Raw genomic sequence first — 13,418 nt, 5'->3', positions numbered from 1 at the left:
CAATAGGCTATATTTAAAACGATGGTTGATAGGTTCTTGATTAATCAGGGTGTCAAAGGTTTAGGTGAGAAGACTGGAGAATGGGATTGAGAGGAATAATAAATCAACCAGCATAGAATGGCAGAGCAAATGTGATGGGCCAAATGGTCTAATTCTGCTCCTAAAGTTCAAAGTCAATTATTTATATAAATAAATAAGTAGATAGATAGATAAACACACACACACACACACACACACACACACACACACACACACACACACACACACAGTGATTGATAAGTTCGTGGCCTAAGGTAGAAGGAGTCAATTTTAGAAAACCTAGCACATTTATTTTTCACCCTCCCCTAGTGTTGCCACCATGTCCTCGTGGACCTCCTTGGGTGATCAGCCCTTGAGACCGAGGTCGCGGATAATTGCACGAAGGCCAATGTTGTCCATTTTCTCAGACAGTACTTACTTGCAATTTTCAATTATCTGAAACAGAAATACCACAAAAATCATTAACTTCAAACTTTCTGCATAATCACTCAAAGAGTTGAACTGCACGTGCATGTAACGAGAGCTGTATAACTCATCTCCTTCTACATTAGGCCACAAACTTAGAACTTATCATTCACCCCTCATATGTGTGTGTATATATATCTCACCATCTACAACCCTGAGATTTATTTTTTTGTGGGCATACTCAACAAATCTATAGATGAGTAACAAAACAGGAGCAATCAGAGATCAACCGGACCGGTGCAGAAGACAACAAATGGTGCAAATGCAAATATAAATATAAATATAAATACACAGCAATAAATTACAAGATCATGAGGTGAGAGTCCTTGAAAGTGAGACCATTGGTTGTGGGAACATTTCAAGTGAAACGGGGTGTAGTTATCTCCTTTTGTACAGAGCCTGAGGGCTTAGAGGTAGTAACTTTTCTTGAACTTGGTGATGCAAGACCTGAGGCTTTTGTAGCTTCAACCAGATGGCAGCAACAAACAGAGAGCATGACCTGGGCAACTGATGATGGATGCTGCTTTCCTACAACGGTGTTTCATTTAGATGTGTTCAGTGGTTGGAGTGGCTTTACCCATGATGTACTTGGCTGAATCCACTACTTTTTGTAGGATTTTCCATTCAAAGGCATTGATATTTCCATACCAGACTGTGGTGCAGCCAGACAATATATACTCCAACACACTCTGACATTTGAAGTAAAGAACTTCATTTAATGAATAATGGAGGGAATAGAATTGAATGTGGTTCTCTGGATATAATCTAACAAGAATCTTATAAAGTTGTGGCATGATTTCCTGACTCAAAAACTCAATACAGCCTCTTTCTTTCTAGTCCAGATGTTCTTTTATTCTAAAATATGGGATGCTTGGATTTCAAGCAGCTTTGCACTGTTTAAAAATGTAGTAACTCATATTTTCATTTAGCAAGTGTTAATCTAGTGATATGTTACTTAGGGTTCAGGTGGGTCATCGGGTAGTCCTGGTCCTGCTGGTAAAGACGGTTCTCCTGGTCTGAGAGGACTACCAGGAAATCCTGGACAACCTGGTCAACCTGGCAACAAGGTAAGTAGTTTGATTCTTGCCCTAACTTGTATAGAAATTGAACAGCAGGTTCACTATTATTCATGAGGTTCAGGTTAGAGAATGATAATTTTGGTTAAGCTAATTCTTGGGACCCTTTGGTTAATTGTTTTTCGCGAAATTGTATTTATTCTTTTATTAATTTCAGAAGAAGATGCTCTGACATTTTGAAGTAATGAACTTCATTTAATGAGTAAACAACTACTGAAAATCTGCTTGCGCTGATTATTCACAAGTGATCTTTGTTACCAGTTTAATCCAGCATTGTTTTACATTATACTAAGGAAATTTCCTATTATGTTTTAGGGTGAACCTGGTCCAAGTGGCTTTCCTGGCCGAGATGGAAACCCTGGTCCTAAGGTTGGAACAAAAGGAGCTGAAGAATTGTGTATAAATTGTATATTTCTTTTCTGGTCAGTGCTGACTATTAACATTGATGTTTTGAATGATACAGGGTGAGCGGGGTGAGCCTGGGCAACCAGGCTATCAAGGTACACCGGGAGCTCCTGGACCTCCTGGTCAGCCTGGTTCATCTGGCAAACCCGGTGAAAGAGGTTCTGGGGTAAGTTTGGATTCTTGAACTGCATCATTGGAATTAAATTTGGAATTGATAACTAATTGAAAATTTCAGCATCTGATCTATATAAGCAGTTGGTAATTATGTTTGAGTTTTTGAAGAAAATGAAATGCATTGAAATATCTCTCTGAAACACATGATTTAGTACAATGTAATTGCTCAAATAATATTTCAAAGAATGTACAAAGTTTAAGACGGGTATCATTTTAATTGCATTCAGGTATATCAAGTTCTCTTCGTGTCAATCAAGAAGCAGCTTGAGTGGCATGAGTCTTTCACCAATTCAATAAACCTCTAAAATGAGGCTGCAATGTAACTGCAATGTTTTCTTGTTATAGTCACCTCTGGATATAAAAATCTAAATATTGCATATATTGGAAAACTGAAATAGAAACAGAAAATGCAAGAAATACTTAACAGGTCAGGTGGAATCCTTATGGAGCAGAGTTAATGCTTCAGGCAGATGAACGTTGATGTGAAATGTTAACTCACTCCGTAGATGCTGCCTGACCAAATGAGAAATTTCTCTTTTTATCATGGGTTAGCACTTATGGCTAATACTGGCAGGCATTTACATTACCCTGGTTTCTTGATTTGAAAGAAAAAAAATCCCGAAGTTTTTTGAAAAAAATTCATTCACAGCATATGAAAATTGCATACAATGCCAGCATCCTTCACCTTTATTGTCCCTAAATAGAGAAGATTCTATCTCGTTGACAGATTTGGTGTTACATTAAGATCAGAACAGGTTTAATTTCAAATTTCTTTCCCTGAGGATATTAATGGAACAAGAGGCATTTACCACATTACTGCAACTATTAAGAAAGTAATTCTTTTTTTTGAATCCCAAGTTTATTTAATTATTTGAGTTTGAATCTCAGTATCTGAGGAATTTAAATTAGTATCACTGGTCAAGGATCCAATATTCTGCCTGCTACTCTAGTATTTTACCAGAGGAGATGATAGCATAAGGGTTAACAACATTCAGAGAAATTTCAGGTATGGAATGAATTTGAGTCTGATTGTTCTTAAATTCAATATTTTCCTTCCTTCAATATCTTTCAGGGTCCTCCAGGTCCACGAGGTCCTCCAGGCTTAAATGGGGGACGTGGATTGCCGGTAAATTGGTTGTGGTTACTTTTTCAAAACTGCCTTAACATAGAAGTTTTTAATAATGTTCTGTTTATTGAAATTAAGTCATATTTTTTTCAAGCCCTGTGACTTAATGACTGTCCATTTTCCAGGGTGTACCAGGTGTACAGGGTGAAAAAGGTCAAGATGGAAAACCTGGTATGATGGGTTTCAAAGGTCACCAAGGAAGGCCTGGTTTACCAGGTCTCCCAGGGCCTTCTGTAAGTATTCTATGCATTGGTTCAATTCATGAGAAGGGTTAAAACTGTATGTTTCCAAAAGTAATTTGCACGTAGCTTGTTCACCCTAGAAAGATTTGATGCTCTGCAAAGTAGAGACACAATTGATGAATCAGGAGCAAGACACAAAATGCAGAATAGTTATTTGGCTCCACCTATTGCCTCCCAGCCTCTGTTACTATTTCCACTTTTTACCACTTCATTTGCCTATTGCCCTTACTCACCAGGATCCATCTATCACTTGCCAGCTCTTGCTAAACTAGTTACCGTCATTTCTTTATAATGGCTGTCTCACCCTTATCATTCAGCCCAGTTGACAAATCTCAATCTGAAACTTTAAGTGTTCCTTTCCTTCCACAGTTGCTGCCTGACCTGCTGTGTTCCTCTACCATTTTTTTTTGTTGTTACTATTTTAATGTATGTGATCCACAAATTAGATCCTCAAATTTGGTTTCCTCCATGTGATAGTTTCATGTTCTGAAGCATGATGTACAATTGCTTCAATTGAAATAGACTGCAACTAAAGATCAATGGTTAATGGTGAAAGGTGAAATATTCACTGGGAAAATGAGGGGAAACTTCTTCACTCAGAGGGTCATGAGAGTGTGGAACAAGCTGCCAGTGCAAGTGATGCCACAAGCTTGATTTCAATGTTTAAGACAAGTTTGGATAGATACATGGATGGCAGGGGTATGGAGGGCTATGGAAGGCTATGGTGCAGGTACAAGTTGATGGGACTAGGCAGTTTAAATGGTTTGGCATGGACCAGATTGGCCTGTTTCTGTGCTGTGCTTTTCTGTGACTAAATTTCCTCCATACTAGGTTTGGGTATCCACCAAATGCAAATTATATAGTACAACATCTCAACTCCAGGAATGATATAATAAGCAGAAGTTATTAGTACCAATTGGACTGTATTTAAGTAGTGGGTCAAGACTTTCTTTTGAAGCTGAATTTCACCAGAGATTTTGGTCATCATCTCCCAATCTTTCAGCCATATTGGAAACAATAAATATTTTCTTTACATCTAGGGTAATACTGGAGAACCAGGTCAAAGTGGAATTCCTGGAAGTCAAGGTCCAAGAGTGAGTAAAATGATCAAAGTTTGCAAAAATTGTTATTGTTAGAAGAAACATGAACATTAATGATCTTTTCATTTGCTAAGATAATGGGTTCAGTCTGTTAATTTCACTATTACAAAGATTATTCTCTTAGTATTTTTGAAGTATGGCAAATATTGCCTTGTGATTTGAAAGGCAAATGCATAATCAATTTATATTTTTGGAGAAGCAGAGGGATATGGGGTTGTACATGCAAGGGTCATTAGGCGACCAGCTGTGAGCTTGGTGCATTATTCAAACTGATCATCGCTGTCAATAATTCATAAAAGATGTCAGGGACAAGATTTCAATTGATTTAATAGATACGCTGCTTGTTAATTATTCCAAGACCCTCTTTTTCATGACTACAATTGCCAGTATTTGTGGGAAAACTAATGTTCATACAAATTCAAGAGAAGTATTAGACTACAGTTCACCAGTAAAATGATTCAATGGATTGAGTACTGCAATTTTTACTCATCGGCTGCTGTTTGTACTGCCAGAAGCAATTCCTCCTCTTCCACCTTTAAGACCAGACTCACCATCTTCTTTTATAGCAAAATATGTTCACTCAGCTTCAATTGAACAGTAACTTTTACAATGACCCTAAAAGCACAAAGTTTCCTCAAGCTCTTTTCCTTAATATTATAAATGAGGGGCCAACTTTTTTTAAGCAGGTGACGGATATTTGGCATGAGCTGCTGGAGGCTGATACAATTATGGTTAAATGACTGTTAGTCAGATACATGGATGAGAAAGATTTTGAGGGACATGAGCCAAATTTGACTATCTCAGGCAGGGTTCTTGGTTAGCGAGCACAAGTTGGGCTGAAATGTCTATTTCTGTGCTGTAAAACTGTATTGTTCTATAATTACAATGGCAGTCAATGTGTATTACAGAGACACTGAGGAATGCCCTGTGGTCTATCAGGTTTATGAATGGTTTTAGGGGCTGATTCAGTGTAACATTACACTAGTCAGATAAAAAGACTTATTATACTTTGGAACAATCTGACAATTTGTGTTGCCCAGTCCCACCAGTGCTTCAATGTTAGTCCATATTCTTCTTGTGTCTAAAGACCATAAGACCAATCTAGGTTAGGAATATACTGCATTTATGTTTTGTGGATACAAAGATGGTTGTTATGCCCCTTGGAGGTTTGACAATTGTTTCAGAACCTGCTGGTTGCTGCTTCTCTGAGATCCAGACTTAATGAGGTAGGTGTAATATCTCACATAGTTGGCTTCCCCTACTAATTATAGCAGTCACCAAGGGGAAGAAAAGCACAAAAGTGTACCCATATTTATGTTGTCAAAAAATGAAAAAGTACTTGTGTTTTAATTCAGTTTGATCAGAATTATGAGCAAATTATAGGCTGTACATTTTTAGGATGTTAATCTGCTGCTCTACTTTGTAATTATTTTTAAACAATCATCATGCCCATTTTCATATATAGCCATAAAGGTTTTTGCATTGATTCTTTATTTTTTTCTGCAAAAGTTTATTACCTTAAGCATATGCATGGAAATAAAGGATTCTGGTTGCATGGTGTATGTCATTTTTGCTGACCAATACAGCTCTAATTTTTGACCAATTTTTGACCAATTACAGACCAATTTTTGAGCTCTAAATATCTTTTGGAATCTGTTTTTTTCTTGTTGTGATCTGCCAGTTATAATTTGGAATTAGATTCTTGGCACTGAGCTCAATGGTCCACTGGTTTTAGAACTTTGGTCAAGATGGTATCCTCTACCCCATACAGACTGCTTTCTAAAGCCAGAGGTTCAGCATTCAACACCTCCAGACCTCTCACATGGAGTATCCTTAGAAAATTCCAGATGTAAAATATCTGTCAGAATCTGTCACAGGTTTCCCTTGAAGAGGTGCATGGACACTGCAGTCAGTGAGGAAATAGGGTGATTCCAATTATAATCTATCTATTCAATAGAATAGCTGGTGCTACCAACCACTGCACTGATTACTATTAAAGGGTAGCTGTGAAACTGTGTTGTACTAATTGCACACTGTGATACTTGCTTTCAGATTCTCTAACTGAATTTTAAAATGTTTCAAGGGTCCAAGTGGTCCACCTGGCCCCCCTGGCAAAGATGGTAACAATGGCTTCCCAGGTCCCATTGGTCCTCCTGGTCCACGGGGTACGCGTGGAGAACCTGGCCCCAGTGTAAGTATATATGGACCATAGCCCAACGATGGGGAGCATTAGGAACTTGTATGGCCAGCTGGAGATATTTGGGGAATAAAACAGATTTGTATCTGTGGATTGCAACTATTGATCAGAGAAATAGATTACTGGAGATGAAAGCCGCTGGAGATCACAATAGATTTGGCTGTAATTCAGAACAGAGAGGGAAGCTATTATGATGCTGCCTTTGTACTATAGCCAATCAAATGGTGGGAAGGCAACAGAGAAATAAATTTAAAGATAAAATACAGATCTATGTAAGAAAGCTAGGGATAATCGAGACTTCAATTATTTGCTACCTAATGTTTGTCAATCCGAGCCACTGCCATCAAATCCCAACTTCATCCAACCATTTTGTAGCCTACTGTTCACTCTGCAAGTTGTTTTTGGCTGGTGTGTCTTGTAAAAGTGTATACAAAGGCAAACCCTTGTGTATTCCTATACACTGGAAAACATTTTAAAGTTCTTGATGGAAGAGTTAGAAAACAGTTCTTAACTTTGAATTACAAGAGGAAATAAACTAAGTAGTCTTGTAGGAACAAGGGTTGCGTCTCTGGGCATGGGGGGTGGTGGGGGGGAGGGGGGGGAGGTAGTGCCAGGTAACCAGGCAAGTGATGAATGAATCAGAGAGTCATAGAAAGCAGGAAGTGGTGGGGATGTAGTAGGCAGTAGTAGGATCTTGTTAGATTTGGTGGAAATGGTGAAGAATAACTAGACCTGGAGGCTGGAGGATTGAATGACAAGGACAAGTCTCCATTCTGTCTGGTGGGAGGTAAGGTAAGAATAGAAGTGCAGGAGGAATGTGAGTGAGATTTCCATCAACTACAATAGAAGGGAAGCCACATTTCTTAAAAATGTAGGACATTTCTCATGTCCTGGAGTTGGAGGCCTCAACACATGGAGCAGCTTGTGCAAAGACAGTGAGTGAAAGGAATGGCACACAAGCACGTGGAGCTACGGGAGTCTGTGGGATTAAAGTGAGTGTCAGTAGATTGTCTCCCGAGTCGGAGACAGAGAGAGCCAGAAAGGGGAGTTGAGTTTTAGAAGTAAAGTTGAGGGCAGGGTGGAATTTTATAACGAAGATGATAAAATAGACGAGTTCTACCCGAGTGCAGCAGGCAGAACTGATACAATTGACAATGTAACATGATGCCAGATTTGGCTTGGAACAAGGATTGTTCCCTGTAGCTAACAAAAAAAAGTGGGTGTACCTAGTGCCCATGTCGATGTCCTAGGCTACACCTTTGATATATAGATTGTGTGAGAAATCTAAAGAGAAGTTGTGCAGGGCGAGGACAACTACTGCCACGCAGATAGTGCAGCAGAACTGGTTGTGTCTTTGCTCCAGAAAGAAGCAGAGTTATGATGGTGTATCGGGTATACATTTCTGTAAGTGAAAAAAAAGAAGTCAGCAAATTGTTAACGAAGCATTTTAAATATCTTAATGAACAGTAGAATGCAAATGCAAAATTTGGCTAAACATTTGGAAAAACATAGGTACCAACTGAAATCATTTCAGTTATTGCTATGATACTTCAGAAAAGAGATCCTCCCTTTGGAAAGGGTCTAAAGATGAAAAAGTTCATCTGAGTGAAAAAAACTGAAATTGGTCACTTAAAGCAGAATAAAATGCTCAATGTCGCTGGATCTATTGCAGAAGTAATTGAGAATGTAATGGCTTGTAGGACGGTGTTGTTGTGAATGCAAATGATGCATTTTTACTGTATATTTTGATGTACATGTGACAAATAAAACTAGTCTTTAAATCTTTGCAACCCCATCATGACATACAAATAAGGATTGAATTTTGTAGAAATTCAACCATTTCTGAGAGATTCTAGAATGTTGTTTAAAAAAAAGCATGGGCGAATCAATTTGCATGGAGCCAGCTCTGACAAATTGGCATGTATAATGGATGAATACTTGCTTTAAATGATGCTGTTTTAATACTATACACTCCACCTTCACTATCTAAAATGCTACAAGTAATACCTGTAGGCAAGTCTGTGTTTAACAGACCATCCAAAAGGCAGCATTTCAAACTGTTCAGCATCCTTTTAGTTCTGAACTAGTACATCAGCCTAATTTTTTTATGCTCAAGACTCGAGTTTAAGTCAAACGCAAAAATCCGATTCAGAGATGAGAATAAAAGCAAAATTCACAGTCTCCAGTGGCAGAAAAGCAAGTGAGCTATTCGAAAGTAAATGGCAAAAAATAGGCATCAATGTGAGGAAATATCAGTTCATGTGGCAAGTTATGATTGGATGATAGAGCAGAATTAATAGCAATATTAAAAAGTGAGTCATGTAAGTACTTAAGGAAATACATATAAAGCTGGTGAAAGATCAGGGGTGTGTGCTTGTCAACCTGGACTGATTAATTCCTTTAGAGTTGTTTTGGTTTCTGATATTTCCAAAATTCACAATAACTTACATTTTATTTGCAAAGACTATTCCCTTACAAGTAAGTTTTACTCCCTAGGGTGCTCCTGGTAAAGATGGACCTATGGGACTCCCTGGTCCACCAGGTTTACCTGGATCAGTTTTCCCACAAACGCTGGAAAAGGGCCAAGGGTACTGGAATGCTGATCAGCCCGGTGAATCAGTAGCGGTGAGCGTTGATGAATTAATGGCTATACTGAAAAGCCTAAATAGACAAGTGGAGACTGTGCTGACACCAGATGGATCACAGAAAAGCCCAGCACCCAGCTGTCGCGATTTAAAAATTTGTCATCCAGAATTCAAGAGTGGTAAGCATGTCATTTAAAGAAATAGTAGTACAATAATAAATTGAATCCTATAAATGATAGAAATGTATGTTTGAAAGTATGATTACAAATAACATCTATTATTACAATTAATAATTTATACAACCCAATGAAATATTGGACAGGAAAAGGCCCACTGGTCTATTAAGTCCATCTCAATTATGGCAAGCCTAGCCACCTGTGCCTATAAAGCATTGGTGGTCGGTAATACCAGCACAATTCCACAATTTGATTTCAGTTACAGGTCCTTCCCCAGGTTAGCAACACCCAACCTTATGTGTAACCAGTACAAATGACGGAGCATTTGGGAAATTGGCATGAAGTAAAATACAAACATGTGACATACCCCCTATAATTCCTCCAATGAACTTAAAATTATGCCCTTCCATATTAGCGAGTTCTGTCCTAGGGAAAAGTCTCTAGCTGTCCTCTTATCTATAACCTTTACCATAATGTATACCTGGTTAAAAGTAAAAATTTAGAAACAGGATCAATAAGGATAAAAAACCTGGCAATTATTTTGTTCTTCATGCCTCTCCGCCATTCAACAGTGATAATCTACCATGTCCTGCCATATCGCGATCTGTTAATTCTTTCTATACCTAGCAATGTGTTGATTCTTGCCTGTTTTAAAAAACATTCGACAGAAAAACCTCCACAGTTTGCTAGATTTATCATCCATTGAGTGAAGAATGTTCTCATTTTGGTCCGAAGTAGGCAAGAGATCAATGACTTAGTAACAGGAAACATTCTCCCTACAATTACTCTGTCCAAGAAGCGTGTTATGTTCATTTATTTTATATTTAAATTTTCCTTGTGTTTCAATAAGGTTGCCACTCATTCTTCTGGAGAATAGAAACCTAACCTTCTCACTTTGTTCCTATATGATAGATCTGACCTCCCAAGAACCAACTGGGTCAACCTCTGCTGTACTTCCTTTGTAGCAAGTATAATTGAACTTATTTGAAAAAAAAGAGCAATGTTCTATGTAAAACCCAAGATATGGTCTCACCAAGGCACTATATAAATGCAGGGAGACATTATTACCCAAATCTACAAGTAATAATAGTCAACAATCTATTTTCCTAATTGCCTGCTGTATCTACATATTAGATCTCACTGGCTTATGTAGAAAGATACAAGGTTCCATTTGAACATCTCACTATTTGAAAAGCTGTCAGCACTGCTGTTATCTGCTTCCTGAGAAAAAAACCTCCTTCCTTCCCAGGGCACTCCACCTATCATGTTGTTGTCCATTCAGTCCGCACATCTAGCATGTCTATATCTCCTTTGCATTATCAGTTCTCATTCTTCCTCTGAGAGGAATTTAACCTTTTTGTTTTATTTTAAATAAAACATTTTTATCATACGAAGGAAAGTATCACATTCTTTATCCATTAAATTGCTTTAAATCTGGGCCTGAGAGCACAGTAACAGTTATGGTTTCACATTCACAAAACAGGAGAGTACTGGATTGATCCTAATCAAGGCTGCAGAATGGATGCCATCAAGGTACACTGCAACATGGATACTGGTGAGACCTGTGTGCTTTCCAATCCCAGCAACGTGCCTCGGAAGAACTGGTGGGCAAGCAAAGAGAGTCACAGCAAGAAGCATGTGTGGTTTGGTGACTCCATGGACGGTGGCTTTCATGTACGCTAAGTCAAACTGTTGTATGATACAGGGAGCTAGACAAAGTAACAATATTGGAGTGCATGTATGTTTGGCAGGTTAATTAGAATGTGTTTGAGTACAATACATAATTTAGAACTTTTACTTTTTGTTCTGAGCACAAATATCTTCATTGTGATTCCATAGCCTATATAATGAAAAAGAAATACCAGGCCTGGTGCACAAGTTGGTTAACAGCTATTTGGGAGAACGGGGAGACTAAATTCTCTCCCGGAACTTATGGTTAAGACTTTTCATTCTTTTATAAAACTTGGTCATTATTTTGTTCCATAAATCAAAATAATCATTTCTCTTGTATAAGATAAAGACTCACTCACTGTCACTGTCTCAAAGGCTGGATGCTAGCTCTACTGTTGACACCCACCGCCTGAGAATGAATACATTTAAACATGGATTATTACTGAATAAACTCATTGTAAAATGTTTTGTTTCCACAGTTCAGTTATGGTTCTACTGGAGTGTCTGAAGATATTGTTGAAACCCAAATAGCATTTCTTCGAATTCGATATGCTCAAGCTGTCCAGAATATTACCTACCACTGTAAGAACAGCATTGCCTACATGGACTATGAGAATGAAAATGTTAAAAAAGCTTTAAGTCTAATGAGCGCAGCTGATGTTGAACTCAAAGCAGAAGGAAACAGGATATTCACATACAAAGTCCTGGAAGATGGTTGTACAGTAAGTAGCATAAAAGATAAGGTGAGGTAGATAGGCCGTATTATACCACTGCGGTTTTTAAATCCGTTTCAAATGAAAGGCTTCTATTCGTAGAGCATATTTACTTGAAGTGTTATTATGTCAGCAACGTTGTTTTTAGGGTGAAAATTAAAAGCTGCACTTTTCTGTTTGCCTGCAGAAGCACACAGGAGAATGGGGCAAGACTATCTTTGAGTACCGAACACGGAAAACGATGCATCTGCCCATTGTAGACATTGCACCCTTCGATATTGGTGGCAAGGATCAGGAATTTGGTGTTGATGTTGGGCCTGTCTGCTTCTTGTAACACTGAAGATAGTTTGAACAGTCACTTGCAGTACATAACCAAACTGCACTTAACTTGCTTATGTCTGAAGCTACCAGGACGACAAGTTCTAAATCACTTGATCATTTGAATAAAAGTTATATGACACATCAGAAAATGGAATAAAATAACAAAATGTCACAGGTGTTCAAATAACTAATGCTCTCTGGGGTGAAATCAAGTGTAATTTTACAGAGCACCGAACATTCCCAATAGCAGATTTGACCTCGCCCTTCTTTCTTACTAGGAGCGTAACTGCATTTAAAACTTACCCAGCTTCAACTACCTCACCATGGACAGAAACTGGGATAAGTTTGATGCCCCCAAGAAAATATTGCACTAGATAAGTATCTAAAGCCTCTGTCTCCAAAATGTGGCTAAACACCCCAGAAGGAATACATTTGAGGATGATTCAAGGTGAAGTGCAACAAGTGAAAATATGTTCATTTATTATTGAAGTATGGCAGCACATCTATTACAAATAAATTGTATAAAGTACCCTATAACTAAATGGTGTGTTCAGCCATTTGTCTACTGGTGCTTATACTCTTGAGAAAATGTTGCCTTAAAACTGGTGCTATTTTGAGTATAACATACTAAATCCTTGAAATTTCTATTTCAAAAACTTCTAGCTTTTGCAGTAATACTTTCTACAGGTCTCAAAATTATGAATCCATTTTCATTTATTCACTGAACTGTGCAAGATTATCAGTCAGCAGCTTTGTGAGCTATTACTGAGATAAAAGGTTTCTTTCCATTTTGATTTATACATCTATGTAACATGAATTCAGGTTTTTTCTGTAACAGTGTTTTGAATACTTATGTCATAGATGAAACAAATAAATTGTCTAAATAAAAAAATTGTTTTGACTTACCATTTCAAAATTAATTACATTAGGAATGTTACAACAAAGAGTTTGAATTGAATTGACTTTATTACTTACATCCTTCATATACATGAGTAAAAATTTTTACGTTACGTCTCCATCTAAATGTGCAATTTATAGTAATTTATAATAAATAGTATGTACAACAGGACAGTCATTATAACATAGAAATACAATTGTATCAGCATGAATTAATCAGTCTGATGGCCT

At 37.8% G+C, this 13,418-nt stretch overlaps 1 protein-coding gene across 2 annotated transcripts in view; it reads left to right on the top strand.

The window, feature by feature from the left end:
* The window catches only part of LOC140728383 (uncharacterized), a 120,355-nt gene extending 107,160 nt beyond the window's left edge, over positions 1 to 13,195 (top strand). For both annotated transcript variants that reach the window (XM_073047010.1, XM_073047009.1), the window contains 11 exons: positions 1,464 to 1,571; positions 1,896 to 1,949; positions 2,044 to 2,151; positions 3,232 to 3,285; positions 3,411 to 3,518; positions 4,568 to 4,621; positions 6,711 to 6,818; positions 9,321 to 9,588; positions 11,069 to 11,259; positions 11,736 to 11,978; positions 12,157 to 13,195. In XM_073047010.1, coding sequence (XP_072903111.1) covers positions 1,464 to 1,571; positions 1,896 to 1,949; positions 2,044 to 2,151; positions 3,232 to 3,285; positions 3,411 to 3,518; positions 4,568 to 4,621; positions 6,711 to 6,818; positions 9,321 to 9,588; positions 11,069 to 11,259; positions 11,736 to 11,978; positions 12,157 to 12,303 — 1,443 coding nt within the window. In that variant the 3' untranslated portion in view covers positions 12,304 to 13,195. The remainder of the gene's footprint in view (positions 1 to 1,463; positions 1,572 to 1,895; positions 1,950 to 2,043; positions 2,152 to 3,231; positions 3,286 to 3,410; positions 3,519 to 4,567; positions 4,622 to 6,710; positions 6,819 to 9,320; positions 9,589 to 11,068; positions 11,260 to 11,735; positions 11,979 to 12,156) is intronic.
* Positions 13,196 to 13,418: the final 223 nt, after the last annotated feature.

The sequence above is a fragment of the Hemitrygon akajei genome, chromosome 5 (assembly GCF_048418815.1).
Source record: "Hemitrygon akajei chromosome 5, sHemAka1.3, whole genome shotgun sequence".
NCBI lineage: Eukaryota > Metazoa > Chordata > Chondrichthyes > Myliobatiformes > Dasyatidae > Hemitrygon > Hemitrygon akajei.
This window is presented reverse-complemented; position numbering and strand designations above follow the sequence as displayed.